At 42.2% G+C, this 27,583-nt stretch overlaps 8 protein-coding genes across 8 annotated transcripts; 4 read left to right on the top strand and 4 right to left on the bottom strand.

Annotated features, from left to right (window-relative positions):
* Positions 1-2,058: 2,058 nt before the first annotated feature.
* BDB00DRAFT_759883 (uncharacterized protein) lies at positions 2,059-5,299 on the top strand (the record flags this gene model as incomplete). The annotated part of the gene is made up of 5 exons (XM_053119166.1): positions 2,059-2,419; positions 3,024-3,191; positions 3,289-3,583; positions 3,676-3,842; positions 3,948-5,299. 5 exons carry the CDS (start codon positions 2,059-2,061, stop codon positions 5,297-5,299), a joined length of 2,343 nt encoding a protein of 780 aa, XP_052981885.1.
* A 396-nt stretch (positions 5,300-5,695) lies between these two features.
* On the top strand, positions 5,696-8,054 carry BDB00DRAFT_207124 (uncharacterized protein). Its single transcript, XM_053116462.1, has 7 exons — positions 5,696-6,485; positions 6,575-6,588; positions 6,671-6,828; positions 6,931-7,000; positions 7,086-7,393; positions 7,519-7,587; positions 7,689-8,054. Exons 1-7 carry the CDS (start codon positions 6,175-6,177, stop codon positions 7,758-7,760), a joined length of 1,002 nt encoding a protein of 333 aa, XP_052981884.1. The 5' UTR covers positions 5,696-6,174; the 3' UTR covers positions 7,761-8,054.
* Positions 8,055-8,454: 400 nt separating this feature from the next.
* On the top strand, positions 8,455-9,686 carry BDB00DRAFT_812660 (Dihydroorotase homodimeric type). The gene is made up of 4 exons (XM_053122705.1): positions 8,455-8,540; positions 8,659-9,114; positions 9,199-9,373; positions 9,483-9,686. The coding sequence occupies exons 1-4, from the start codon at positions 8,534-8,536 to the stop codon at positions 9,553-9,555; spliced, it is 711 nt and encodes a 236-aa protein (XP_052981883.1). The 5' UTR covers positions 8,455-8,533; the 3' UTR covers positions 9,556-9,686.
* Positions 9,473-11,392, bottom strand: BDB00DRAFT_207042 (uncharacterized protein). Its single transcript, XM_053116461.1, has 2 exons — positions 10,297-11,392; positions 9,473-10,229 (listed from the first exon to the last, which is right to left on the bottom strand). Exons 1-2 carry the CDS (start codon positions 11,053-11,055, stop codon positions 9,795-9,797), a joined length of 1,194 nt encoding a protein of 397 aa, XP_052981882.1. The 5' UTR covers positions 11,056-11,392; the 3' UTR covers positions 9,473-9,794.
* A 2,172-nt stretch (positions 11,393-13,564) lies between these two features.
* On the bottom strand, positions 13,565-14,675 carry BDB00DRAFT_759739 (uncharacterized protein; the record flags this gene model as incomplete). The annotated part of the gene is made up of 4 exons (XM_053119155.1): positions 13,565-14,245; positions 14,338-14,383; positions 14,459-14,507; positions 14,585-14,675. The coding sequence occupies 4 exons, from the start codon at positions 14,673-14,675 to the stop codon at positions 13,565-13,567; spliced, it is 867 nt and encodes a 288-aa protein (XP_052981881.1).
* Positions 14,676-17,513: 2,838 nt separating this feature from the next.
* Positions 17,514-20,137, bottom strand: BDB00DRAFT_812645 (activator of Hsp90 ATPase). Its single transcript, XM_053122704.1, has 8 exons — positions 19,945-20,137; positions 19,821-19,826; positions 19,530-19,720; positions 19,244-19,326; positions 18,906-19,026; positions 18,386-18,756; positions 18,094-18,145; positions 17,514-17,912 (listed from the first exon to the last, which is right to left on the bottom strand). Exons 1-8 carry the CDS (start codon positions 19,971-19,973, stop codon positions 17,743-17,745), a joined length of 1,023 nt encoding a protein of 340 aa, XP_052981880.1. The 5' UTR covers positions 19,974-20,137; the 3' UTR covers positions 17,514-17,742.
* Positions 20,138-23,372: 3,235 nt separating this feature from the next.
* BDB00DRAFT_870165 (uncharacterized protein) lies at positions 23,373-23,975 on the top strand (the record flags this gene model as incomplete). The annotated part of the gene is made up of 1 exon (XM_053126676.1): positions 23,373-23,975. One exon carries the CDS (start codon positions 23,373-23,375, stop codon positions 23,973-23,975), a length of 603 nt encoding a protein of 200 aa, XP_052981879.1.
* A 528-nt stretch (positions 23,976-24,503) lies between these two features.
* On the bottom strand, positions 24,504-26,180 carry BDB00DRAFT_759764 (signal peptide peptidase-domain-containing protein; the record flags this gene model as incomplete). The annotated part of the gene is made up of 3 exons (XM_053119158.1): positions 24,504-25,099; positions 25,277-25,642; positions 25,778-26,180. The coding sequence occupies 3 exons, from the start codon at positions 26,178-26,180 to the stop codon at positions 24,504-24,506; spliced, it is 1,365 nt and encodes a 454-aa protein (XP_052981878.1).
* Positions 26,181-27,583: the final 1,403 nt, after the last annotated feature.

The raw sequence follows: 27,583 nt of genomic DNA, 5'->3' as shown, positions 1-27,583 counted from the left end.
CAAATGGGATTTCGAATAGACAACGTGAGACCGCAGCTATACCGCGCAACTTTACAAGATATCTAGCCAAAGTATTGAGCCTTTTCTCCTTGATGACAAACCCTTCATACCCGTCCAAGTTATAAACGATCCAATATCTCATTATCGTCGCATAGGTAAGGGAAAAAAAATTTACAAAAGTTACAAAAATATAACTTATTGTTGCACCCACACTCTTCTCTCCACCCTCCTACGCTTTGTGCAGCCAATGAGCTGCCACCCCTATCACTCTCTCCATGCTTTATAGAGCCCTGTAACTAAACAGAAGGTTAACCGCATCTTTGAGCGGACGATGTAATTTAAAAAACTCCTCCACTGTTTGTTGTTTATGATATATATTTTGTCCCATAAGATATGCTACGTAAGTACTATAGCTACATTGGTATAAAGTCAGTAAAGTAAAAGCATATCTGTCGGGTATGCTTTTAAAAAAGATCAGACACTAATATGAAGGTAAAATCATGTTGTATGTCGAAGAGCCATGGGAATATTTAATATTCATGGACTGTAAGCTTAAAGTAAACCTGCATACAAAGATAGCTTTTAATTTCCTAAACAAAAAAGAAAGATGCTGTATCACAATGATGGTGCCACCCATTAGCTCATTACTCTTGTTGATCCTCCAACAGTCGCTACTAAACCAAGAGAATCATAGATGCAGCAATACATATCATAGACCAGAATCATATCGAATATTCGCTTTCCCAAGCCCGATGGGTGCTCTAGCAGGTTTTGTAAGAATCTTGAAAAAAAAAAACAAGTTGCCAAGTTTTGTGATTTCACTTGTAGGCTACTTTTTTTTAGTGTGAAAGCTTATTTTTTTTTCTCAATTCTCGGTAAGCTAGAAAACAGCAGCGGTAGCAGCAACGAACGAGTATGTTTTATGCGGGCGCAGCAAACTGTAAAACTGCTGATACCGTACTAAAATGCTATGTATTGCGTTATCCATGTATGTCAAAGAGAGGAAGAAAGAAAAAGGATTTTCACCAAAAATAAAAGTTTGGTTGTACGGGATACTACCGTAACACATGAAATCAAAAAAAAAAAGATGTGCATCCCTCTTTATGCTTTAACTCGGAGAACCCTGGTGTTACACATTTCAATCTAAAACTTTTCTGTAACTTTTGGGTTTCCGTTTTTTGACGATGCTCTAGTAATATTTCTTTGCAGATAATCTGCAAGAACGTTCTCAAGAAGCGTATAATAGTGGCAGTGATCTCTAATATTGATGACAATGAGCAGTAGCAAGTCTCAAAGTGAATATGTTTGGAGTAAATGCTGTTCCAGAAAGAAATAATATGCTTCTTGAGTATCTTTGACAGAGTCTGTTCAAAGCTCTAGAAGAAATGTATAACTGTAAATTTCTTATTCTACAACCTATAACCATTTGACTATCAGATCAATTTTTTATAATGTGGTAGATCAATGAAAAGGAAAAAATGAAGCTTTTCGTCTGATGAGAAATAAACGGCGTGCTTCTCATATTGAGAGGAAAAAAGACGCTATCAGGGGAATTTTTAATAAACTCGCTCTCTTCTCCCAAACACAAACACAACATATGACTATTGTTGTTGCTCCTGCTGTTATTAAAAAACAAAAGATCTCTTGTACGAATGAAGAACGTTACATCTGTTCATAGAGTTTTGCTTCGCCAAGGTATGACAGGTGTAAAATGCTGAGTCTTCAAAGTAACTGGACTTTTTTCTTTTCCTTGCTTCACTTGCTGCTCTTGTCTCTTGAAGTTTATATTTTTTATTTCTAATCTTACGGCACGTAGCAAACATACGTACACAGACGAGCGCGCACTAGCCAACGAAGAAAAGTGTAATCTTTCCTGCATACAGAACAACAACGATCATGTCACCACTTGGTCTGCTGCAGCATCAACTGCAGATAGCAGTAATCCTAGTGCTCGTCCTACTATCTAAAATCTCCAATGGCGAATATCCTGTCCAGCCTTTAGTTAATGAAAAGATCCCATCTGTAGTGGGCAGTACAGGATTCTCTGTTGACAATATCATGTACGCCTACGGTGGCGAAGATCGTGACAACGGGTTAACAAATCAGTTTTCGGCAATTTCGTTCGACGCGGATGGAAATGTCGAGCATAACAATATCAACACGCAAGGCCCGCAAACATCGTACTCCAAAGCTGTGGTCCTACAGGACAACAGCACGGTTGTTATCTTTGGTGGATTCTATGCGGATACCTCTGGTGACGGCACAGATCCGATGCGTGCAAGCCAGTATTCATTCAGTCAAAATGCGTGGTCGGCTTTACCTGGAACACAAGTGGACGTCGGTGCTACAGTAGTTCCTCCTAACCGTCAAGATCATACTGCTACCTTGGCATCGGATGGACGCATTTACATCTGTGGTGGTGTCCCCAAGGCAACAAACATGACAATCTTGTTGGACTCTTGGGCGTATGATCCTACAGCTGGAACGTTCACTCAACTTTCAACCCCACCCGCAAGTCTGTATGGTAGCACAGGAACTGCCCTATCGTAAGTGTATCATAGAAAGTTGCTATTGTTCTGGGATTGCAAGAATAACCTTTGTTGATTTTACTACCTAACGGTTTGTAATTACTCTCTTTTAAGTGATGGACGCATCATCTACCTTGGTGGATTTTACGCCACCGCAGAGTCAGCTCCTGCAGGGATCTTTCCTAATATGTCTCTCGTGTATTTTACTGCTAACGATTCCTGGGCTGAGCAGCAACTTGATGGTGCTGCTATAGGCAATCCGCGCCTTGCCAGGGTACGATCTAATGCTGTTTTAGGTAAGCGTGTTTTATGTATTGAGGTACAATTACCATAGCATTTAGTATCTGCTTCACTGAACCAATTTCAAAAACAATCATAACAGGACCGGAGGGTCGCTACATCTACTATTTTGGAGGTAATTCTATCAGACATCCGAGAAATCACTTTTATTTTGCATGTCAAGTCATGGCTCATGTATTTGTTTTGTTTGCATAGGCGATGACCTCGATAATGAGAGTAATCGTGGATACTTTAATGACCTTTGGATGCTGGATACTCAGACGTATACGTGGCACGTACCTAGCGTTACTGGCATTGAACCAAAACATCGTTCCGGTGCAGCCGCAGCTCGAGTTACCAACGAATACATTATCTTTTGTTTTGGTAAGTGATCAAGCTTGATTGCCCCCTTTATATTTCACGCTATAAAGCAAGTGTGAAACATATCGTGTTCATTTGTTGTCTTTATAAAATAATATAGGCCTTGCCCAATTAAACTACTTTAACACGATCGATGTTCTCAAGACAGCCGAGGTGACAGACCCCAGTACGCAGGAGGTAGACTTTGCGTCTGCAAAGTGGGTTGGAGACGTGACCACTGGAGAGGCCCTGAATGAGCAACCATGGGGACCCTTTGGTATCAGTGGTGGTGTCATTGCCGCAGTGGTAGTTGTGTGCGCTCTTGTGCTAGCCATGATTTTATATTTGCTTTACCGCTTCCGCCACCGTGTCCGCAGGACCATCATGAGAATACACTATGGTATTTGGAATCCCAGGTAAACTAGACACTTTGCAGGTGACAATGTTATGAGTTGTTACGACTCACTGACTTGCTTTCTTTTAATCACCTTTATTTCCTATGTAATAGAACTGGTGAGCCACTTTGGGCAGAAACTGCACGGCTGATCTCCAAGGTCGTCTTGCTTTTCCTCTTTGTTGCATTCTTTGTCTTTGTTATCATCCAAGTACTGCAAAGTCCCAAGGCATCTTACATTGTCACAGAGGTGCCTCCTGATGGAGCAGTAGAAGCTCCAGGTAATACAGCAAATAGATTCCATAGAATTAGTCTGAATGAAAGCCTTCCACCCACCCCCCCCCTTCTTTCTTTTCTAATTGATCTCTTTTGCGTGCACTGTTCAGATATTCGCTTCTGCTTTGAAGGATTTTCTATCGAGCCTCAAACCAACGATAGATTTTACCCTTTGGTCGGCTGCATGACCGGTGCAGGTGATTGGTGCGGTGAGCATCTTACTGTTCTCGACTTGACCATCCACTCACCGCGCTTTATTGCCAACATGGGAAACCGTCGATGCTACCTGTTCACCGGCGACAATTTGGAGACGGGAGAGACATTACACTTTGCATCCGACACCATCCCACAATCCAACAACGGCAGCGATATGCAATTTACGTTTTGGGCTACAGATCCTTCACAGAATGGGCGGATCCATATATCGTTCTACCCAAGCGAGCGCGATCCCAACCGAGTCCTGTACTTGGACCAGCCAAGTCCGTTGCTAGACCAAAACGATCTCAGTACCTGGCTTGACGACGACAATGATGATTTCCAAGCAGGCAACACGGTTGATCTTGAAGTGTCAGATTATGGATACCTCGAATACCAGCTTGAACGAACAGAGTCTTTGCTCGACAAGGGCTGGAACTATGTTGGTTTTGCCCCCGTGCACAATGCAACGCCCAAAGTGACAACGACATACCGTGTACAGAGTCGCATGAATGGTGTTTCCAACTCGTCTGACTCTGGTAGTATGCTTGCACGGATTATTGTATCACCAGCAAGTTTTGCGACGATTGTCCATCGAGAACAAAAGATCTATTCTCTCGTCAATGCTGTTGGGTTTGTCGGTGGTCTTTTGGGTCTGTTTGTCGCATTCCAGGCTATCATGTTTGGTTATCGTCCACGATCACCCTTCGGTATTGTCCATCGCTGGTCTGTTGGTTCTATGCGTAATTCTATCTCAAGCGGTCTCAAGGATCGATTCGATTTGAATAAAACGCCTGTGCCTTTGGTGAATCCAGTTCACAAGCGCTACTCGTTCAGCTTGAGAAATTATGGACCGAGATACGTGGATGAGGAGGAGGAAACATATATTGACGATCTCAGTTCGGTGGACACTAGCGAGCAACGGATGGCAACAGCAACCGGTGTCATGTCTCCGGCCTCTACAAACGGTGCTGCTGCCGCAACAGCTTCCAGTCAGATATTTCACTCTGAAGAAGGTCGTCGATTGGCATCCGTTGAGGATCGTATGCAGCTGCTCGAATTGGTGTTCAAGTCGTATTATGTGGACGATGAAGTGTTTCGACGATTGGATGTTGCACTCAAGCGGCCGGAGGACGTCGGTAATCGTGCTTCGCGTCGTAGCTTTGGCGACTATTTCCGAGCGAGACCAGGAGCAGCGGAGGAAACCCCAGTGCATCCAGCTGCTGTACCTGTACGTGAAGAGCGCAGAGATTCGGATAGCTCATAAACCCCTTGTTTGGGCGACACATGCACATAGTATCAACCCTACCTTTCTTATGATGGAACTGCACTAATTATGTATCAACGAAATTGTATATCTACTTTTATATGTCTATCAACGTATGAGATAAAACCACATTAGTAACTACAGTACTGTAAATTTATCATTAACTTTCTATGTTTCAAAACAAGCTACTATTTGCTGCTACCTTTTATATCTGTCGGTCATTATAGTGGACGGGCTAAAGAGAAAGCAGCAATTTGATTAAATAACGATTATGATATAATATAAAAAAGTGCATGACTACCGGGTCAACATTTCATATATTTAGAAAAAGATGGCATGACAGCACGAATAATAAAGCCTCAATCTAGCAGTTTATATCGTTTCTGGGCTAGTATATGTTATTCTCTTTCTATGCGAGAACTTATTTCTCCATCCTACTATATCCTTTCTAACTGAAGATAACACTCACTCGCGGGAGCGGGTTCTTCTTCCGGTGGCTCTCTATACATTTACCGACAGGTCGACGACAAGTTAGCATATACACATTGTCTCATAACTAAGTTTGAACAAGGTAACATTAGTTGAGGACTATTTTGCAAAACATCGTTTTTCTTCTTCTTTTGTTATTCAAAGTCGTTTATCAAGAAGAAAGAAGCTATGTTTTGATAATACGTGAATAGGAGATAGTACTCCTCCTCGCTCTTTTTATTTAAAATTAGTCAATAAACTAGCTACAAGAAAAGAACATTTCAGAGAGAGAAAGAAAAACTTGCTACTAGCAAGGTTGTTGCTTATCCATTTTGAGCTACGATTATTTACGGAGGGTGTTATCATCATCATCATGAACAGGTATCATTTGTTTTGCATGAATTTATATGGTACATAATGTATTAGCCAAAAAAGAAAGAGGTCGTCATCATTGCCTCATATCTCATTTTCTTACTATCACACAGAGCACAGATCATCAAAGTAAAAAAAAAACTCAACAACAACGGCATCTTTTTCTCTTTTTACCTTTTTTTCCTCTTCCAACTACTTTTACAGAAAAACCACCCAATATAATGGCATTGAAAGATACAGTCCACAAAACGGCGAATGTCATTGTCTTCATTTTCTTTGTAGCCATGACTGGTTACACGCTTTTCAGTAAAGATAAGATTGCTGATCTTCTTGACGATTATCAAACGTAAGCACCGTTGTTATTATTCTCTCTCGTTCTCTCACTTGACCAAAAAGCCGTTAATGTGTCTCTTCTTTCTTTCTTTTTCCTAATAGGTACTTTAGCCCTGGTAATACTGCTGTTACAAAGACAAGTACACGGGATGCATGTGGGAAAGAGCTGACCATCAATTGTGTAAAATGATATTTTAGCTCGATGGTTCTTTCTTGTATGGTCGGCGATCCATCTTTTGCTTCTTGGCTTTGTCGCCTATCAGTGGACAGAAAGTGCTCACGGCGCTGTGATTGATGGTGTTGGATGGATGTTTATTGTCTCTGCCCTGCTCAACTCCATGTGGTTTAGTCTTTTGGTAAATAGTGATATACCAGTTGTTTTTTTTCGACCAACACTTTTCATCAATGAGACGATCGACACTTGAATAACAATCATCATCGTTGAAAAAAAAAACTAGGAGAACAATCATACCATTCTTGCGTTTATCATTAGTCTGTTTCTTGTCTTTTCCGTTTCTGTCATCTTCTGTAAGTATATACGTCTCTCTGTCTGTGTGTAACTGTTTTAATCTCGCCCTTTTTTGATATTCTAATGGTACTTTTTATGCCCCAGACAATTTGGCAAACGAACATCCGGCCGATGGATGGATGGAAAAACTGTTTGTCCATGCGCCATTTTCGTTGTGGCATGGGTTTACGGTGTTCTTGGCGGTCCTGAGCGCATTTATCGCATTTACCAGAGTCCGCAGAAACGATCTCGGCCAAATTGTACCACCTGACGTGCTGCATGTCATTCTCGTCTACCTGGCTTTGATCTTTTTGACAGCTACTGCGCTGGGCTATGTACAGTACAAGCATGATCGTGGTGATGTGACTTCGGCATGGGTGATTGCAGTTAGTTTATGGGCAGTCTTTGATGAGGTACGTGGCATTCTCTGGAATGCGTACTACTACTACTACTACTACTACTATAATTATTAGCAAACTCAACAAAAAACCCTCACTTGAATGTTTAACCTTGTCATACATTATCTATAAATATGTAGCAACATTTCGATGTCATCCGTTGGCCAGCATTGGCAGCTGCCATTTTGAGTACCATTTGGCCCGTCAAGGTAAAAACACAAAGAAAAAATAGAGTTGACATGTTGTTGTTCACTTTCAATAAATGCATATAAATTGCTGACGCATTGCTGCTGCTTAATATGTATTCTAGCCTTACATATACAAGATGCTCGGTAGGCGTACAACGACCTCTGGTCAAGAAACTGCCCCCTTGCTAGCTTAAAACATTCAAACAGAAGTAGTATACCAAGTAGCGTCAGGTGTGGACCCGGCCCCCCACCCCGCTCGTACCTTCTCTCTCTCTCTCTCTTGCAAACAATTTTGTGCGCTTTCAACAAGTTTGAAGATCTTCCAACTACTGCTGCTACCACTTTTTTTTTCTTTTCCTCTTGCTGTTATTAATAGGAATAAAGAGAAATTTTTCTATCAACCTAATCCATCTTAAAAACAAAGGCCCAAAAAGATGATCTAAAGATGATAACGAATCTATCAATCATTTAAAAGATAGTGTCATGGGGGTCGGGTGGGTGGGGACGCATTATAAACGTGTGCATGGTTTTCGTGCAACGTTGGGCCAGGGGCACGGTTTTGGGGACAGACAAGTTCCTCCGATGACGTTTAGGCGGGAATGCTGGGACACACTGAGACAAATTTACCCGCCGTTTGTCACAATTCTTGAAATATATTAGCTGCATACCCATCTCAAACTAATGCTATCAGATTGGAAAAAAAAAAAAAAGTCATGTCATCTTTACTGTGAAACGTCCTCAGTAAACGTGTAGCACTGTCGTAATGGTGAGTGGGGACGCGACCACTGATCATCTTGCTTGGAAGTCTGGGGCTCCCTTATCTCATATTCGGTTCATTAAGCTTTTGGGGAGCTTCTGTGACGGAAACTCCGCACTTTTTTTTTCATTTTAAATATCTTGTGGTCGGTGGGACGGAACACCGTTTTGACTTTTTCTTATCTTTCTGAAACGCGATCTATTAAACATCATGTCTGGTAATTTTGTTTGTTGATGAATCTAGAGAGGGTTGCTTAGACTTGTGTGTGTGTGTGTGTGTGTGTGCATAAAGGGTCAATTAAAAAGAAGAAAACTGAATATAAAAATAACTCATAGGACCTACACCATTGCAAGGCTCCTCGTCACTGTCGCCCATTCGCGCCACTCCCAACAAATTCGATCCAACCGATGAGAATCTCGAAAAGTTGCTTGAAGCCAACCGTCAGTGGGCCAAGACGGTGAAAGAACAACAGCCCGAGTTTTTCAAGAATATTAACCTGAAGCAAGAACCCAAGATCCTGTGGATCGGTTGCTCCGACTCACGTGTGCCCGCTGAACAGATCCTGCAACTTGGCCCGGGTGAAATCTTTGTTCATCGTAACATTGCCAACGTGGTCCCCAACGCCGATATCAACTCCTTGTCGGTGGTTCAGTATGCTGTGGAGGTGCTCAAGGTCCAACACATCATTGTGTGTGGCCATTATAACTGTGGTGGTGTCGCTGCTGCTTCGGGCCACGGTCAGTTTGGTTTGATCGATAACTGGCTTCGTAACATCAAGGATGTCTACCGCTGTAAGCTTCTTTTATATATATATATAGATAGGGCAAAAAAAAGCATCTGTTCTTTCACTCACATACATTGACGTGTCTATCTAGTGCACAGCAAAGAGCTGGAGGAAATCAAGGACGACACTGCACGTTTCCGCAAGTTGGTGGAATTGAACGCAATCAACTCGGCCGAAAACTTGTGTCATACCTCGATTGTGCAAAATGCATGGAAGAACGGTCAAAAGCTTACCGTCCATGCCTGGACTTATGATCTTGCTGATGGGTTAGTTATTTTATGAAATTTTCTATTGCGTCATCGTGGTTTGGCGTGGGGTTCGTGAAAAAGGGAAAAAGACGACGTCAATTAACACGCATACTCTCTTTAAAAATAGTCATGCCCGACGATTGAGTTATCGCGCAAAGGACAACTCTTGCATGGAATACATCTATAATGTTTCCGAGTAAGAACGAATTGTTAACTTGAAGGGTAGTGCCAGAGGAGGGTTTATGAAGGAATAATAAATGAGATAAAGGGCTGTGCCTTTTAGCAAAATGCTTTTGTCATAGTAGTAGTAGTAGTAGTAGTAGTAGTAGTAAGCAGAACTGCTGAAACTTTTAATGGATGATTATGTTTGTTTGTTTGTGTGTGTCTTTGGAAGATGAAAATGCAATATTGGGGTTGGTTGGGTGGAGGAGGAGGTTATTTACAGATTATTAAAATGATAGCGATTATACACAACGTAGATCTTGATACTTTCTCGAAGAATGTGAGTAGCCTGATAGAGTGGAGGGAGCACTCCACCTTGCTGCTGTATCCAACCATCCAAAGCATCTTGCACCAATGCGTCAGGGACGAGCGCAAATCTTGCCACGTCGTGCGCACGATTCGGTTTCATTGTCGCCACTGTTGTTCCGCTACTATTACTACTACTACTACTACTACTACTACTTGGCCAATAAAAGGAAAAGCCATAGTCATGATGCCCGGTAATGACAATCTTGAGCACAGCCTTGGGTTTGCCGGTCATGACTTCCGTTGCGGTAAAGAGTCGTAAAGGCGTGATGTGGGCCCGTGACATGACCAGGTCGTTACTGAGTTGGTACGTCCGCGTCAGGAATCCCCGTAGCCCGTTAATTTTCTTATGAAAAAAAAAAAAAGGGTTGAGTCTATGTGTAGTTGCGGGGACGTTAATGCGCCAAAAATACCTTTTGAACATGAGTAATCGGTGGTAGCTCCTTCCGTGCAGGTGGTGGTGGGAGTGGTGGAAGCGGTGGTTCTTGTTGTCTTTTTCCTTCTTTGTTTTCGTAATCATGATGGAACCGGACTTGTTGTTTCATGCGCGGTGAAGCAGGCGGAGTAATAATAGGATCGTCATCATCCTCTTGTTCGTTGTCCTTCTTGGGTGTCGGTGGAGGGGTGGATGGTAGTCGAACGTCGAGTAGGAATGGTTTGGCTGGGGGCTGTGGGGGAGGGACAGAGGGAGGAGGAAAAGAAGGAGGTGGGTGTAGTTGTGATGGTTGTTGTTGTTGTTGTTGTTGTTGCTTTGGAAGAGAGTATTCTGTCGATATCCTATTAAGCTCTTTTTGGATAGATTGGGAACGTTCAAGTAGTCGATAATACCGGTCCAGCGGCTTTTTATTGTTTGTGTCATTTGTTGCTTCAGGTGGTGTGGTAGCTACCACCGCTGCTGCTGCTGCTGCTGCTGCTGTTGCTGTTGCTGTTGCTGTTGCTGCCCATTGACCCGTAGTTAGTGATTGAATGTCGTATAAGTAATGAATTGCACAGGGTGTGGGGATCCTCTTTTGTTCACTTACTATTGTCAGCAGTAGCATTAGATGACGATGACGACGATGACGATGATGATGATAAAGAAGATGGCGGTGGTCCAAGCCTCTGAAGTTCTTGAATACGAGACTGTAGTTTTTCGGCCATGGTAATAACTTTAGTGTACTGTTGTCGGTCATGTTCAGAGTCAAGTTGAGAAGCAAGTTTCGCCAAGTCTCGACGCTGCTCCATAGTCATACTGGCATGGCCCTTTTTTCTTCTTCCTTTTTGTTGGTTGGAAGGAAAAAAGTAGAGGTCTCTTTTTCTTGCTTGACAGGTGTTTGTCGATCGAGGACTTGTAACAACTGAAAGGAAGAAGAAGAAGAAGAAGAACAGGGAACTCTCGAGGATTCACTTAGTTAGTGTGAACCGGGGTGGGGGGGGGGAGAATGTTAATGTGTATATATATGTACTCTATGGGAAGCATATTTTCATTGTAAAAAGCGTATATATTGCAACGGCATGTAAAGGATGTAAGAAGAGCTCCTTAATTTCTTTTCTCTTGCACTATTTTATATGTGAGTACCCTTCCAAAAGTACACACACCATATTATACATGCTACTTTCCCCTCTCCCTCCCCCCTCCCGTGGGCAGGCACACACGCGCTTTTTCCAGTAGTATGTACATGCACTTGGGAGAGAGACTGAGAAAGACAGTCTCTTCTTATTTACATGCGTTGTCTTTCTTTGCCCATCAGCAGTAGGCTGTTGTGTGGCGATCTGGCCCTTGTTGTTTGTTTGTTTGTTTTGTCTTGTATGGTCACCAACGCGAGATATATAGCAAAAGTAATTTATTGGCATCTCTCTCTTTTATCCCGGGGGCTCGGGTTAAAGTCAATTGATTTGGCAAATTGGGGTGTCATGCTGCATTGTATTATGATTTTCCTATAATATATCGTGTAGTAGAGTGAGTCTTTTGTCTACTCAACAATTCAATATTTCATCGAACTGACTAACACTGAGAGCTATCAGTTTCATAATCTTTCAGGTTTTTCTTTTTGGAGAGAGATTCAGTTGATACCTTGGGCTAAATGGGAGGAAACAAAAAAACTTGTTCGCTATTGGTTACACGTCGTTTTATAGAGAGTACTGATTCATGACGATGAACGGCGTTTTTCCCTGTGTTGGCTTCAATTTGGGAGAAAAAAACGTGTGTGTGTGCGCCTGTGTTGTATATGTGGGTAATAGGCTCCCACTTGAAGAAGAAGAAAAAGCTTCTTGGTAAGTAGAAAGAAGCACGACGATTCATGTGAAAGGGTGGGGGGACCTCTCTACTACTACTTTTTACTTGATATGTTTTCTCAAAAGGAGCATTGTCAAACGACCTCGGATAAGTCTTCCGATGTTTCCGATGACACGATCGTGGTGTGTACAACGTGTGTGTGTTGTGTTGTTGTGTCTCGTTTGAACAACATGGTACAAGTGGTGTGATGATGATGCCGCTATAATTAGTCGAGATCCTAATATTCAACGTGCTTGCATATATTACACACACACTCTCTCTCTCTCTCTCTCTCGTGGTTTGTTATTGTTGTTGTTTTCCATCGCCAAGCCAGGCCAAGCCAAGAACCCCAGTTAGGTAGTTAAGCAAGCAAAATAGACGCAGGGCAAAAAAGGGGAGGGAGGGGACTCGATAATAAATCGAAATATATAAATAAATTAATGGAAGTTTTTGTGATGTCATGTTGGTGCTGCTGCTGCTGTTGTGCTTCGGAAGGTTCAACGATGAAAAAGGAAATAATTTTGGGCTCTGAACGATAAGGATGATGATGATGGGATGTAAATAATTTCAATTTGAGCTGCTGTGGTCCGTGCATTTTCCTATTGTTTAGAAACTCTTCTTCATTGTTGATTGGTGTTACAATCATAAAAAAAAGCCCTTGATTGACGATTGTATGGCAAAAAGCATTATCGTGCTGTAACATATACATATACACATGATCATGATTAGTTTTGCTTTAAAAAAGTGAATTACGGGACAATTAGAAATAAGAGAACATCATTTTATTTTCAAACTACAACATTTATATACGTATCGAAGGGTTTAAAATGATAATGATAATAAAAATAGAGAGAGAGTAGCAGTTTCGTCGTTGCTTGGAGAGAGAGAGAGAGAAAGAGAAAAGAAAAAAGTTGACGCGGGAGAGAGAGAGAGAGAGAGAGAGAGAGAGAGAGATGTGTTAAGAAAAAAAAACATTATTTTTGTTGATTGTGAAAAATGAGAATAATGATTTTTGATAATCAAAGAGGTGATGATGATAATAATGCGCTTGTTTGCTGGAGTAAGTAAGAGAGAGTGTGGTGTGAATGTAGTAGTAGTAGTATGAGAGACAAATAACATATAATATATATAATAAACATAAGAGAAAGAGCCACCATTAAAAAAATTAAAAAAAAAGGGTCATAGGGAAAAAAGTATAAAGTAATAAATGAGGAACGGGGATGAGGAGGAGTTAGGAAACTCTGCGCAGAGTTATGTAGTAGTCATAATGAGGGATGTTTTGAAGAAAAAAAAGTAGAAAAGGTGAGTTTTGTTGTGTTGTGGATGCAGAAAACAAAAGAAGAAGCAGAAGAATAGACATAGAACGAGAGTAGTAGGGGTATATATAAGAAAAAAAGGAAGAGATGTGTTTAAATTGGGCGAGATCGTTAAGAAATGATATCAAAGAAGGAGGAAGTTCGGCGCGTACACGAATAAGAAGAAGGACTAGTGGTTGTCGAAGTAGGTGTTTGTGGAGAAATAGGTGCTGCAACGAATGCAGATGGATGATGATGATGATGATAGTAGGGATGATACGGGTAGTGCTGATAGTGCTGTTGCTGTTGTTGTTGCTGCTGTGGTTGACAAGTAGTTGTCGTTGGGAGCAATGGGGGCAATTGGATCAAAGTAGGTGGTGGAGTCATGAGCGGAGGCAAGGAACGCCATTCCGACTGCGTGGGCGAAGCAAGCGACGGAACAGGCGATGTTGCAGACGAAGACGCAACATCACTCACTACGCTACTATTGCTGCTGCTGCTGCTGCTACTGCTGCTACCACGTCGATTACTCCAAGTAGGTGATGATGGCACCTCAAACGGCTTCCATTGCAACGTTGTGCGTTTGACTGTAGTGCCATGTGCCATCTTTTGATGCTTTGTCAAGACCGTCTTGCGAGCAAAGCTCTTGTTGCAACCTTCGTGTCGACATTTGTACGGTCGTCGGCCAGTGTGAATTCGGCGATGACGTGCAAGCGAGCTGCTGTCGCTAAAGCTTTTTCCGCAATCCGCATATTCGCATACATGCGGTCGTTCGCCTGAGTGGGTTCGCATGTGCACTTTGAGTGCAGAGCGCTATTAGATCCCCCCCGAAAAGAGAAAAAAAAATTGCGAAAAATTAAAAAAAAGGGCGTTTTCTTTTTTCAGGGGACAGTAGAGATACATACCTGGATAAAGCTCTTCCCACATCCATTCTCGTCACACGCATATGGTCTGTAAAAGGAAAATTTACAAAAGTAAATGCATTGCTCGATAAAAAAGTGAGTGTGGAGACAAGAAAAAACTAACCTTTCATTCGTGTGAATTCGGAGATGGCGGGCAAGGTCCGAACGACGACCTATTGTTGTTTGTAAACCCCGTAAATTAGATACATCATTTCCACTCTTCACGCATTCAATGAAAAAAAGAACGTACCGAACGCCTTGTTGCAGTTGGCGACAGTGCAACGGTGCTGCTTGGCGGGGTTGTTTTGTGTTTCGACGTGGATCAATTCGAGAATATCCATTTTGCTACTATGGCAACAAACAGGTATTAGTTACGGTTGCCGAGGAAACGGTATATTTGGTAATTGAGTTGTCTCATGGTAATTGAGTTGTCATGGTGATCAGTTGTCAAGGATCATACCTACTATGTTATAGTTTGTTTGTTTTTTTTTAGTTTGTTGATTGTTGTTGTTGCTGTATTTGGTTTTTTTTTTTTGGGTTTTGGTTGTTGTTGTTGTTGAACAATAGGCGGAGTTTTGCTTTCTGATGGTACAAAGAAGAAATGGTTCGAATAACTTGTACAAGGTGTAGAGAAAAAGAAGAAGAAAAAAAAGGGAAAAACAAAAAATTACAAGAATATAAGGGCTTCGAGAAAGAAAAAAAAGGTTCTCTTTTACGCGAAGAAGACGCGCTTGGGGATTTATTCTTTTTTCAGCACAACTGAACAAAGAAGGGGGAGAGCGAGCGAGAGAGAGAGAGAGGAAAAAAAAAAAGATGAACGATCCCGTTCATGAGCTTATTTATAATGGCTTGTTGAAATTCAAAAGGTTTTTTTCTTTTGGAGAGAAGAAAAGAAGGGGTGGGGATTGGGGGGATGTGTGTGTAAGTGTGGAGTTTATTCGGGGGGGGTTGAAAGAAGAGAAAGAGAATAAAGGGGATGATGGAAAGGGAAGACGAGGATGTCATTGTCGACACCCTACAACAACAACGTGAGGTGAATGACACTCTTATTTTCCTAAAGGGAGGGGGTGGGGAGGAGAGAAAAAAAAAGTGTGTGTGTGTGGGGGGGAGAGAGAGGATGAAAAGTGTGTATGAAGGGGAGGAGGAGGAGGAGGGGGGAGGTTGAGAGTAAGAGTGTGAGAGAGGGAGTTATTAAAAAAAAAAAGAGTGGGGGAGTTGGTTTGGTTTGAAGAGTAAAGCGCGATCGAAACGATGCATTATGGATCGTAGGATGATCGTGGCTAATACATATTATGTCTCCAATATGCAGCCCATATGTGAGTTGGGTGTAATAATAAGCAGCTGCTGCTGCTGCTATATGTGCGTGCAAATCATTTTATTATGCGGTTGGTGAAAAACTCCCATAATAATAACGATAAGACACACACACACACACTGCTGTTTATTTGCCTTGACATGCAAGAGACCGGCATACGAAAAAGAAAAAATACAGTTGCCTTATTCTACCTCGCTCTCCGACTATCAATTACGTATGTGGTCCAGCTTGTGCGTAGACCCTTCTTTTCCTTTTACGTACATTGCACCTTTGACAGCTCCAAACGCCCAATAATGATGCGTGGTTAAGAGAGAGAGAGAGAGAGACGCGGACGGGATCAAAAAAAAAAAAAAGGGGGGGGATTACGTAGTATAAGTTAATAGAGCAGTTGCTTGGTTAACTTTGACACAGTCCGTTTATACTTACTTCGTTTCTCTCCTCTCTCTCTCTCTCTCTCTCTCTCTCCTCTCCGTTCATAATCTTTTCGTGTGTTTGGGATTCAGCTCCCTTGTATAACATCATCCCATCTCTCTCTCTCTCTCGGTCTCTCTTTTTAAGCTGCATGCGCTTGCGCACAAACAATAGTGGAATTGAAGGAAAATTGGGGTTCCGGGGAGGTGGGGGGGGGTTATCATCATCGTCATCCGCTTCTTCTACACATACTACTACTTCTACATGCCCTGTCATCTACTCAGACATGACACATCTACATTCTGAATGTATGTGTGTGCATTACACATGTTCTCGGATGCTTTTGCTGGCTTTTTAATAACTACGTGATACATGACGATGCCGCCGATAATGATTATAATAATAATGATGCTGGCTATTATTTATTGCGTACGCCATACATGATGCCAAATAAGGGAGAGTGCACGAACCACATTTTTATTTACGTGTCTCTCGCTATGATGCTTTCTCTTGATTTGGTCATCATTGCACTTGGTTGGTGCTTTGATGATGCGTTTCTGTTTGTAGGCGTGGTGTGCTTTTTTGAAGCAGGTTCCTTTCAGAATCAACTGCATCTATAAAGGTGACCTCTTTTATCCGTTTTTATGGTTGGTGGTGCTGTATCTATGTGTATATAGCTTCCGTGCGTACATGTGTACATATATACATAGCTGGCCCAATGAAAAGTCTTGCATATGTATCAAATTACGCTGTATATCATAGCTGCTGTTGACCATTACTCACCTTTCGCTCAGAAACAATCCCGCTTCCCAAATTACGATTACTTATTGCTATCCCCCCCTTCTGAGAGTACGTAACCGTTCTATAACATACGAACCCATCCCCCCTAGTTGTTCCTCCTCCTCTTCCCCCAAACCTCCGACACCACCCTTCAACTCCTATTGTGCAGAAAACAGTCTCCAATGTGATTAACATGATTCAAACTCACTTTTTGCGTATATGTAATTGTCTATCTCTTTTATTTATTTTTTCTGGGTGATGATTCTAGACTGCAAAGTTTCAAAAAGAAAAAAAGTGACCCCATCCGAACTGTGAATTGATGTTTCGCTTCCCCGGCTAGTTGTGTGCTACGCTAAATAGCCTGCCAAAGTATAATGTATAAGCTTGTGTTCTCCTGGCATACATTTCATAGACTACATAATAATGTTTATACACTATGCAGCCTACTACTACTACTACTACTACACCACACACGCGCACACGCACACGTAAAACCGGGATCGGCCGACACACCAAAGAAGGCTCGTACAGTTGCCATTTTCGTCCACGTCGTTCAAGGGGTGTGCGGTGTGGTGTTTGTGGAGGAGTTTCTATGATTTCAAGGAGAGGCAGAGAGAGATGGATGAACTGTATAGACCGCCCACTCAAACCACATCATAAACAGACATACATACACACACACACACACACACACACATTGCACATCACATACACGCAAAAATCAAGATATAAAAGTAAATTAAGCAATCAACAACTGACGCTGCGTATTTGTGTACATTGTTTGACACTCCCAACAAATAAGCAATGAACTCTCATGTCTTGTTTGTATTAACTTGCGTCTTTCCTCTTTATTGTTATGTTTTCTGGTCTCTAAAATAATAATAGTAATCGTGATCACAGATCTAAAATACTGCACCCATGCCGAAAGCTTGCTTGATCGACCGCCAGTAATAGCCTGTCCAGTTCCGCTGCGTCAGTTCCTCCTCGCCGATCGGCACACCGGTTTGCTTCACATGCAACTGAACGCAATCGCTTTTTTGATCCAGCGTCATGGTTACCGTTGAATAGTGACCTAGAAAGAGGGGGGAAAGAAAGGAATTTGACATTTAACATACAAAATTATAAGTAGTAGCAGGGGCAAAGAAGCGTATATACATATATTCGATATGCGTCCAAGAACGCATCATGTACTACTACTACTACTACTACAGCTTTTAACCCCACTCGATGCACCAACAAACAACATCGCTTACCTTCGGGCCATGATTGCAACCGCCAAGATTGTACAATCTTTTTATCCGGTTCCTAATAATCATAATAATAATGCATCCCGCAAACAAACCATCAATATTCCCAATGTTTGAGGGGCGGGGGCCCACCTATTCTTTCTTTTCTTTTCCCAAACTTTACGCTCATCCATTATAGAGTATATATTTTTCCTATACCGTTCCTACATAGATGTCTCTCTCTCTCTCTCTCTCTCTCTCTCTACCTTATTTGCCACTCGCTTCACCAAATACCATCACAAAAACCCAATTCACTTACCGTCTCCAGGAGCTCACCCCTCACATTGCCGTTAAACAATTCAAACTTGCTTCCCTTCTCCTTGGAGATCTTGGCAGGACCGCGTGTCCAGATCGAGACTCGCGGTGTGTCGAGCAATGTTTCGTAAAGTTCATGTGCAGAAGTTTGAAATTCAACGACCTCTTCAAGTGTTGTCGTGTTGACTTTGGTGGATGACGAACCCTTTGCGCTAGCACCGCCTGTTGCTGCTGCTGTTGCTGGCTTTTGACTACTGCTACTGTTGTTGATCGATGTACGGGTCTTGGTGACAGTTTCAGATGCATTATTAGCTGCTGCTGCTGCTGCTGCTGCACCCAATTGATCCTTTTCGATATGAACATCTGAGCCATGCTCTAAAAAAATAAAATATTTTTGCCAATTAATTATTTAAAGTAAAAATTATTTCGATCGATCAGCTCACACTATAGAAAACTTGGATCTACACACACGCCCTTTCCCTCCCCTCCCCTCCCCCGAAATCCCAAAAACCAGATTTATTTACTTTTGATGAGATCCCCAGAGAATGCCTCGAATTTCTTAACAAGTGATGGCGTCAATGCTTTTCTGATCACTTCGCGGAGAGGCTGCTTGTCATTGTTATCGTCGTCGACAGAAATTTCAAACTAAATAGAGAGATAGAGTATTATTTCCCTGCTCTCATCCCCCATTCATCTTTATAGAGACACGTTCACACATTAAAGTAAAGCTCATAGACACACACACACACATGCACACGCACAGTACCGCATATCCACGAACTCCAAGCTTGTGTATGTATGTGTATGGTGGTCTCCTTAAAGAGAAAAAAAGTAAAAAGAGAAGACTGCATGATATACGAACCACATATTCATCTGCCTCGGTGTCGTGGGCGACCTCGGGAACCAAGACTTTGCCAGTGGCATCTGTCCCGTCTGCCGTTGTCCCTGCATACAGAAAGGTTCGATTGAGTTGAGTGTGTGTGTCTATGAGTTAAGGAGAACCGCACATTCTTTTTCTTCTACATAGCTACTACTGCTACCACATCGATCACCCAATGCTCCCCTCTCTTTCTCTCCCCTTTTCTCTGTCTCTCTCTCTCTCCTCCTCTCCCCTCCCCCAACCAAACCCCCACTCTTGTTTTTCTTACCTTCCCAGCTAAGCTTCAATTGGACGTCATAGATAGTGATAATCTTGCCCTTACGGTTCGAAAGCTCTACGTCACCAGTACACTCGTCCACCTTGGTGACCTTGACTTTACTTTCATTCTTCTCTGCCTCCAAGCCAACGAGTTGTTCTTCAAAGTACTTTTGAGTCCAGTTGAGACAATTCTTGCTGACCCTATTTTATTATGTTGCAAATCACCAGAACGATTAGAATTGTTTGGTCCATTTGGTTCATGGACGCTCAATCGTTTGAATGTTTTTATTAATAAACTAACCAATGCCTAACATTAAAACATTGAACACACAAAAAAAGACACAAAGACGGATCAGTGAAAATTAAAGTTGAAGCATGCGCGTACGGTCAAACTTAACAAAGGTGATTAAGCCCCATGAACGAACCAGTTGTTGACGTTTTTCCAGTTGGACATTACGAAATGGACGCGTTTCTTCGTGTGGAGATATAAAAGAAAAAGGCAAAAGTGTAAGAATAAAGAAGTTGCTTTACATATACGTTCTCACACACACACACACACACTCTCTCTCTCCGCCATTAGGTCTTAGCGCCGTGACTTGAATACTATAGGCGCGGAAGATTCTAGCGTTTTCTGTCAAAGTAGCAACAGGTAAAAGTATATGCTATTGCCAACTAGCCACAATCTAGTGTTTTCTTATTAGTATTGCTTTGCTCGTCAACTCCCTCTGTGTCTCTGCCTCCAACACTCAAGGGAGGAGCATTGGACAGATACGGTAGGTATCTCATATCAAACTATCAAAAGTGTTTATCCATCTATTTCTTGACAGCGTAGTTGTCGCCGCAACCACGACTATGAGCATTTTTTTCATGCTGCTTAAACTAAGAAGCGTCTCTTTGTTTAAAATCGATTGCTTGGAAGGGTGGTGAGGGTGGGGGGGAGGATGAAGATGATAAGACAAAAAGATAATACTGTACCAGGTGATGTGGTCCCTTCTCCGTTCTCCATGTCTGTCACAATCCTTCCCCTCCCCCACCCTTCCATCCACACCCGTTCACCCCACCAATTTGTACACTTTTAGGAAGTGAGGCTTGACCCTCCCTTCCTCCCCCACTGCATGGGATGAGTTGTGCTAAAGAATGAGCACTTTTAGTAAAGCATGCAACAGTAGTTATTAGTAGTTAGTAGCCAGTATATGTATATATACATCGTAGGAGTAGTGATCTGCATTACAGAAACACAAAAACAGAGAGGGACAAGTCGTGATAAGAGTATGATAGACGCTAAAGAATGGAACCTTTTGCGTCGTTGGGATTCACGTTGCATGATTGACACCAATTATTCTTTTTTGTGCCTATGTAACTCTCCCTTTGAGAGTAAATGGGCTTTCCGTAACGCATACTCTTGATGATAATGTATGCTGCTCCCCTTCTCTTAAAGTGTGTAATATGCAAGCATGTGGTTACAGGATCCAGCAAGAGATGGTAACATAGCATCTGAAATTAACATCTTTACCATCTTCGTGCATGGCATTTTAGATGTGCGAACTTGTATAAAGTAGTAATAGTAATAAGTACCCAACCATCTTCGCGTTTTTTAATATACATCACGCGTCATTCCCCCTCTCCCACAAGAAAAGTAAAAATGCGTTTTTTTCTTCTTCCTATATCCCTCGTGTGATAAGCATTATTAATCCCCTTTCTTGTCGCATGAGATTTGGTGTTGATTATGAGAGATATGTATGGGGGAGGGGGAGCTTTGTAAATGTACTCATGTAACCTGTACAGAGCATAAGTTTTACTATTGTTGCATGACACTCATGTAAATGCCTGCATATAATAATAGCAAGTAATGTATGCATGTCTCTTTTCATTGGCTTATTGGCGATCGAATGCAGCAGCGACCAGTTTTTATATCCATTCGACAATGTTGATTATCGTCTGTCTCAATTTATGAGATGCTTGGGGGGGGGGTAAAGGAAAATATTAAAACGCTCCTACCTCCTCCCGCACCCCACCCCCGCACGGTTATTACTGTTCACCTATTACTGATTTGTACCACATTCACGGCTGTCATGCCGATCCTCCTCCGTTCCCCCGGTTTCTTCCCTCGTTTATTTACACGCGCAGCAGTACACATCATACTGATGACCCCTTTCAATATCCCATGAAAAGAGGCCGGGGGGAGGAAGAAGAGGCAGTCTTTCCCCATTCACACACACACATCATCATCATCATCATCCTTATTGTTGTTTTACCCGTTAAGCAAGAGCCCAGCGGGGCGAGCGGTGATCCTCAAGACCCTTTCTCTCTCATTGTAATTCATTTCAGTTTGCCGGTGTGTGTGTGAGGCTGAATTGCTTCCCGTGGTGCCAGTATGTACTAAACGATTGAAGATAGCTAGCCATTCTCCCGGTGAGGGTGAAACAATCCCCTCCCTTTCTTCTCAGTTTCTCTTCTCCTCTTCCTCCTCACAGTCCTCCTGCCTTGATACTATCCCTTTCAATAAAAGATGCGAGTCGCAGCCTTCGCTTACCGATGAAGGCTTTTTTCTCAGAGGAATAAAGAAACTCAGGAGTATCGATACATCATTTACTGTATGCATCTTGAAGATCTATCACAGCTTTTTCCTTAAGGGAAAAAATGTCGTTGTGCAAACTGAAAAAAAAAAGAACAGATGCTTGACACTCGTATTAGGCACCCCGAGACAAACTGCACTTGCCTTTTTTTTTTTTTTTGAAGAAAAAAAAAGACGATCGATCGTGCTAAAAGAGCGATTGTCAAGAGTTTTTTCTTAATTGACAGATTACCGGCTGTTGTCATGACCTATTCTCTCTCTTTCTGTGTGCGTGTGGTGTGGCTTGCATGTAAATACACGATTACTTGTTAAATCTGTCTATTCCTTTACTTCTCGCTAATTTCAACTTTAGCATATGTTGAGTAACCCTTAAGCCCTCCCCCCCTTTTTTATAAGGCATCATCCAGACTGTGATATCTAGATAAACAACGTCAAATCTACTGTTGCTCTCTGTAGGATAGGTTGAACAAGCAAGTTTAGTTAGAAAAAGGTGCCTAATAATGCACGTCAATGTGCGGTTGATTGGGTATAATATATAAGTCATACGAATACTATAACCTCAACGAGAAAAAAGAAGCAGTAGTTAGCTACAAACGAAATGAGAAGCAGTACCGTTGTTCTTTTAACTAGCAAAGTGTGTGAGCTGACACTTTCGACAAACATGGCTTTTAACGCGTACATATTAGTCGCAACAAATATACATAGTAATCTCGCTTACATAAAAATAAACAGTGTATGCGTACCGATACGGATATCCAGTTACGAACGAAACAAGAACTTTTTCTATACTTTGGTCCACTATAGAGTGAGCGCTTGATTAGGTCCCATCTAGTTACGCATGGGAAAGCGAGAAAACGGGTCTGATAGGATGACAACCAAGATCTACTACATGTAACTGTGCCGCGGGCCTTGGTATATATTCCGCGGGAGTTGCTCATACTATCACACGATCCACAAGTCCTCATGAACAAGTGCTACTGCCGATGCTGCTGTTGTTCAGCTCATTAGATAGTTTTTCCGAGGATGATTTAAGAGAAAAAATGCCCAACAGGTTTACATCCTGATCGCCGGTCACATCTTTTGCCCATGTAAAAGTCATTCATAACCATAAAAGATGAATTGTATGATGAGTCACCCGGTTCTTCGAGTCACCCATCGTTATGGGGAGGGTTGAATGTAGTCATCATCATCGTTAAGCATATAAATACATCTATTTAGTAGTTCTTGAAAAGAAAAAAGCAAACTATTTGTTTCTCTTTCTTTCTTTTACATTAATCGATGACCGATAGTGCTACTTCCAATAGCAACAAGAACAGCAGCAACTTTATTTCTAGCATTCATGCGCCAACAACAAGCAAAACAATAACATCCAACTACCAACAGCAACAGCAACAGCAACAGCAAAAACTACTTTTACATGCACCCGACAAAGAGTTTATGATGTTGGTTGACGAATATACGACTGAAGACTTAAAGCGACGTCGCGCAGCAGCAGTAGCAAGGCAACGGTCGTCATCGTCGCCGTCTAGACATTACGAGAATATGGAGAGAAACCGTACTGTGCCATTAGATATACCTACGTCGTCACCATCCAATGCTCAGGTTACACCACAGCCTGCTCCGGTGCTTTTATTACTACCTGCCACATGTCCTGTCAATAGCAGCACAAGAATAAAACTACCACCACGGAGCAATGATTTTACCGTCGGAAGCATGCCAATAGAGGAGTCTCCGATCCCGTGGCCTACCCAAATGCTTGATCACGTTAGAACGCCCGATAGTAGTAGTAGTAGTATGGTACATCTGTCAGAATACATCCAAACACCTTTTGCCAATGATGATCTTGTAGATGAGCAACTATTATTTAAAATGGATGATTAAAAAAGAAAGGGCATCATAAAAGAGTGGCTATCCATTTCTTCCCCTGCCCATACACTGGTAATTGTCCAATAGCCAGGATTAGCACCATGGCTGTTAAAAGTAATTGTATGGTATTAAGCGCAAAGAGCCACCAAACAGTGAAACAGTGCTGTTGGTGCTTAGTAGAAGAACAACCGGTCCACCAGCCAGCAAACACACGTGAGGGAATTCACAAAAAGGCAAAGGACCATGAATTCTTCACAATATATGTGAAATATAAGCTGATGTATCTGATAATGTGCATAGCTCTGCTAGCTCTAGTGCCGTCTACTATCGTACTGTTGTCACATTTTAACGGTTAGCCTATGATTTGTCTCTTTGAAAAGGATTTGTATGTAAAACGCACCAGCTATTGCCAGTCAATAAACAAAAGTCCCAATGACTAAACTTGGGCTATTAGCAAACAAAGAATAAATGATATGTGCGTCCAAATAGACAATGCCAAATTATTTCTTCTCTACTTCTAGAAAACACGAACGGTCGATTTGCTTATTTCTTCTTGCGACTACCCTTGCCACCTTTCTTCTTCTTTCCACTTTTAGGGGATTCTGACTTGTCTACTTCGACATAGTCATCCTCCTCTTCGTCATCACCGTCTGCTTTATGCTCCTCTGTAGCAACCTGTGACACTCCTTCATCAGCTTCTTTCTTGGTTTCCTTTTCAACGGCTTTTTCTTCCGCCTTGCTTTCCTTTTCGACGGCTTTTTCTTCCGCCTTGCTTTCCTTTTCTTTGTCCTTCTTGGTCTTCTTGTTCTTCTTTTTGCCATTCTCTTCTTTCTTCTCTTCTTTCTTCTCTTCTTCGCTTTCCTCTTCGGTGGTATATGCAAACAGTTCCTTGAGCTCACCACGGGCGGCTGCAGTGATCAGGACGGACAAGATACAAGCAGGAGAAAGATACAACAGTGCAGGTTGAGCGGCGTGGAATACGTGCATGACCACCATAGTGGTGGCCAATCCGAGAATATAAGCAAAACTACAAGCGGTAAAGTATGGCTTGCTGAACAAGGTGGAACGGAATTCACCCTTCGGTTCGCGCTCCCACGACATGTGGCGATCGAATCGCAAGCATAAAGCGACAAAAATACCTAATACATAGCGTAGATATCTGCGGGTTAGACACACACCATCAGACCATTCCATCTTTTAACTTCCCTGCATACACATACACTTGGTAAGCGACACAGAGTCTCCAGCCGCTTATATCTTCTTAGCACCCTCTCTCCCTCCTCCCCCACCACCGTTTCCTTGCTTTCAATACGTACCAGGAATAACAATGTCACCCAGACCAAGCATCGCAAAACCAAATCCAGACTTATCAGCACTCAAGAGATAGCCAATAATATCGCGGGGCCAGATCACTTTGATGGGTGCGTCAAAGTTCTTGGCGACGCTAACCATGACCTCGGTGCCAAAGACCCAGAAAATATCGTAAAAGAACAATCCGCTCAAAAGAATCATGCCGGTCTTGAACGAGTCGAGAGACAACAGTTGAATGGCGTTGATAGAGAAGGACAAGCCAAATACATTGGATGCGATCCAGTTTTTGGTCATGCCGTAATATACGGTCAACAAAATAGATGCGCCCAAAAGAATAAAGTGGATCACGGTAAAGCTGACGTGTGATAAACCTATTCAACGGATTAACAAGAACAATATATGAGGTCGGGTCAGATGTATCAATAACAACAAGAAAAGTATATGTAACCAGCAACAGCATCCTCCCCCAAGAGGGTTTTTCAACCTCACTCCTCTCCTCCACTCACTCAAGAGAGTTGATAACTTACGCTTTCCTTCCCGACTCAACGTTACTCGATATTTACTGACCCACGACTTGAGCATCTTGACTGGGATCACCTTTTTGGTTACCATCAGACCGGTCTTTGCCACTGCGGCGCAGCCCATGAGTGAAAAGTAGCCGGTGATTAGGTAGTTCAAGACCTGGGGATCAAGGTACCTGAACAGCATGTAGAGGGAAAACAAGACGATCGAGCCCATGACAGGGAACATCCACGCGTCGCTAGACGATAAGCTTTCAGTAATGCTTTCGTCTTCATCTTCAGAATCTTCGAGTGGCGAATCCGTCTTTTTGCGTTTCGATGCGTTGGCCGGTCGTTTCATCCCGCTCAGTGAAGCGATTGATCCGCTATAGATTGGCACAAAGGCCATGGTCATGAGTGCGCCATAGGCAAGATAAAGCCCAATCTCTTTTTGTTGCTGTAGTTGTTGTCCTTCTTCGCTGCTGTCCATTGTGTCTCAGGGATGGAAAGAGAGAGAGGAAGAAAAAATAATGGGTTTGGTGGGGCAGAATGGATTGCGCGGAAGAGCAGGGCGTTGGAAATAAAAAAAGGTTGACGACGCCGTTGGATTAATAAAGCATCTTCCCTCCCCCCTCCCCCTTAATGCTGCATTTAGAACCTACAGCCACGGTATGTGATTGGCCCACGTGTTTGGGCATCTTTTAAGTTGCTTTGAGTTTCTTTTTCTTCTGGTATAGTATAGCCTTACAGATAAACCACTCTCTTTGTCGTGTTCACACCCCTTTTTTCTCTACCAGCTATCACTATCAAAGTAAAGTAGTGATAGAACAAGAACTCGAATTTTGCTTTTGTTTGACTCGCTGTTGTTACAGACGGGGGACATTGGTCGTGTAACCTTACAGCGCGTGAGTGTACGTCCGTGTGAAATTGACAGCTGTGGTTCGTTGTTGTCGCACTGCATGATTTTTGGTCTGCAATTGACAACACCATTGATCTTGCCATCTTGATTATTAGCTTATTTCTCTTATTAACTATTTCAATCTTGGTTGTTGTCATTGTTACGTAGTTCTGGTGTTTTTCTTTACCATAGAATAAGTTAGTGGTAATCGAGATGATACAGTCAGAATTTATTATATAGAAAAGATATCGTTGAAGCTTTTTCTCTGTGCAGTTCGCACTCCTGTTTGAGACTATGCGAGAGTTTCAGTAGCAGTTCACATCTCTTCACTGCCACCCATAACTATAATGGCAGCAAGGATAGTAAATACGGGTGGGTACCGTGTTGGATTAAGAAACTTAATAGGTCCGTCGTGGTCTTTGTAATAAGACTAGCAACATCCAACGCAGGTGTAAGTATGATCCAGCTGCACAAATCATTTATACTGGTACCACGGCATGTGAGCGTAAAGACAAAATACTTTATATTGAGTAAAAACTTCAATCGTCAACATTATAAGAAGGTGGCCTGTTCGATCTCGTCGTACAATAGCAAAACGGAACGTACTACTAATTACCAGACGTCATCGTTTCCATTATTGAATAACAGCACAAAGAAAACACTGCATATGTGATCACTTTGCTTTTCAACCATAAGACAAAGGTATCCCTTTTCAACATTTTTCCATCTAGTATAGGAATGGTGCCCCTTATCCTCTACTACCCATTAATAAGAAAAATATGCCTATATTTAAGTTTTTGCTTTCCTCATATAAGTACGGCACAGTTCTAAATTGTATTTAACTGTGTATCATGGTACATTTTACTTTGGCTTTTTATTGAACAGACTGAATATAAACCAGAGAAAAGTATATC

Source organism: Zychaea mexicana, assembly GCF_025766255.1.
Source record: "Zychaea mexicana strain RSA 1403 chromosome Unknown BDB00scaffold_19, whole genome shotgun sequence".
NCBI classification, from domain to species: domain Eukaryota; kingdom Fungi; phylum Mucoromycota; class Mucoromycetes; order Mucorales; family Lichtheimiaceae; genus Zychaea; species Zychaea mexicana.
The sequence above is the reverse complement of the archived record's forward strand: the minus strand, read 5'-3'. Positions and strand labels throughout refer to the sequence as shown.

Bases quoted from the DNA above. Each gene is read 5' to 3' on its own strand.
- BDB00DRAFT_207124 (XM_053116462.1), top strand. From the start codon at position 6,175: ATGGTACATAATGTATTAGCCAAAAAAGAAAGAGGTCGTCATCATTGC. The intron at 7,001-7,085 runs GTAAGTATATAC...TTTATGCCCCAG, and splicing joins TTCCGTTTCTGTCATCTTCT to ACAATTTGGCAAACGAACAT. The intron at 7,588-7,688 runs GTAAAAACACAA...TATGTATTCTAG, and splicing joins GTACCATTTGGCCCGTCAAG to CCTTACATATACAAGATGCT.
- BDB00DRAFT_812645 (XM_053122704.1), bottom strand. From the start codon at position 19,973: ATGTCCAACTGGAAAAACGTCAACAACTG. The intron at 19,027-19,243 runs GTTCGTATATCA...CTCTCTATTTAG, and splicing joins CCGAGGCAGATGAATATGTG to TTTGAAATTTCTGTCGACGA. The intron at 18,757-18,905 runs GTAAATAAATCT...TTATTTTTTTAG, and splicing joins CTCTGGGGATCTCATCAAAA to AGCATGGCTCAGATGTTCAT.
- BDB00DRAFT_207042 (XM_053116461.1), bottom strand. From the start codon at position 11,055: ATGACCGACAACAGTACACTAAAGTTATTACCATGGCCGAAAAACTAC. The intron at 10,230-10,296 runs GTATTTTTGGCG...TTTTTTCATAAG, and splicing joins CGATTACTCATGTTCAAAAG to AAAATTAACGGGCTACGGGG.
- BDB00DRAFT_812660 (XM_053122705.1), top strand. The intron at 9,115-9,198 runs GTAAGCTTCTTT...GTGTCTATCTAG, and splicing joins CATCAAGGATGTCTACCGCT to TGCACAGCAAAGAGCTGGAG. The intron at 9,374-9,482 runs GTTAGTTATTTT...CTTTAAAAATAG, and splicing joins ACTTATGATCTTGCTGATGG to TCATGCCCGACGATTGAGTT.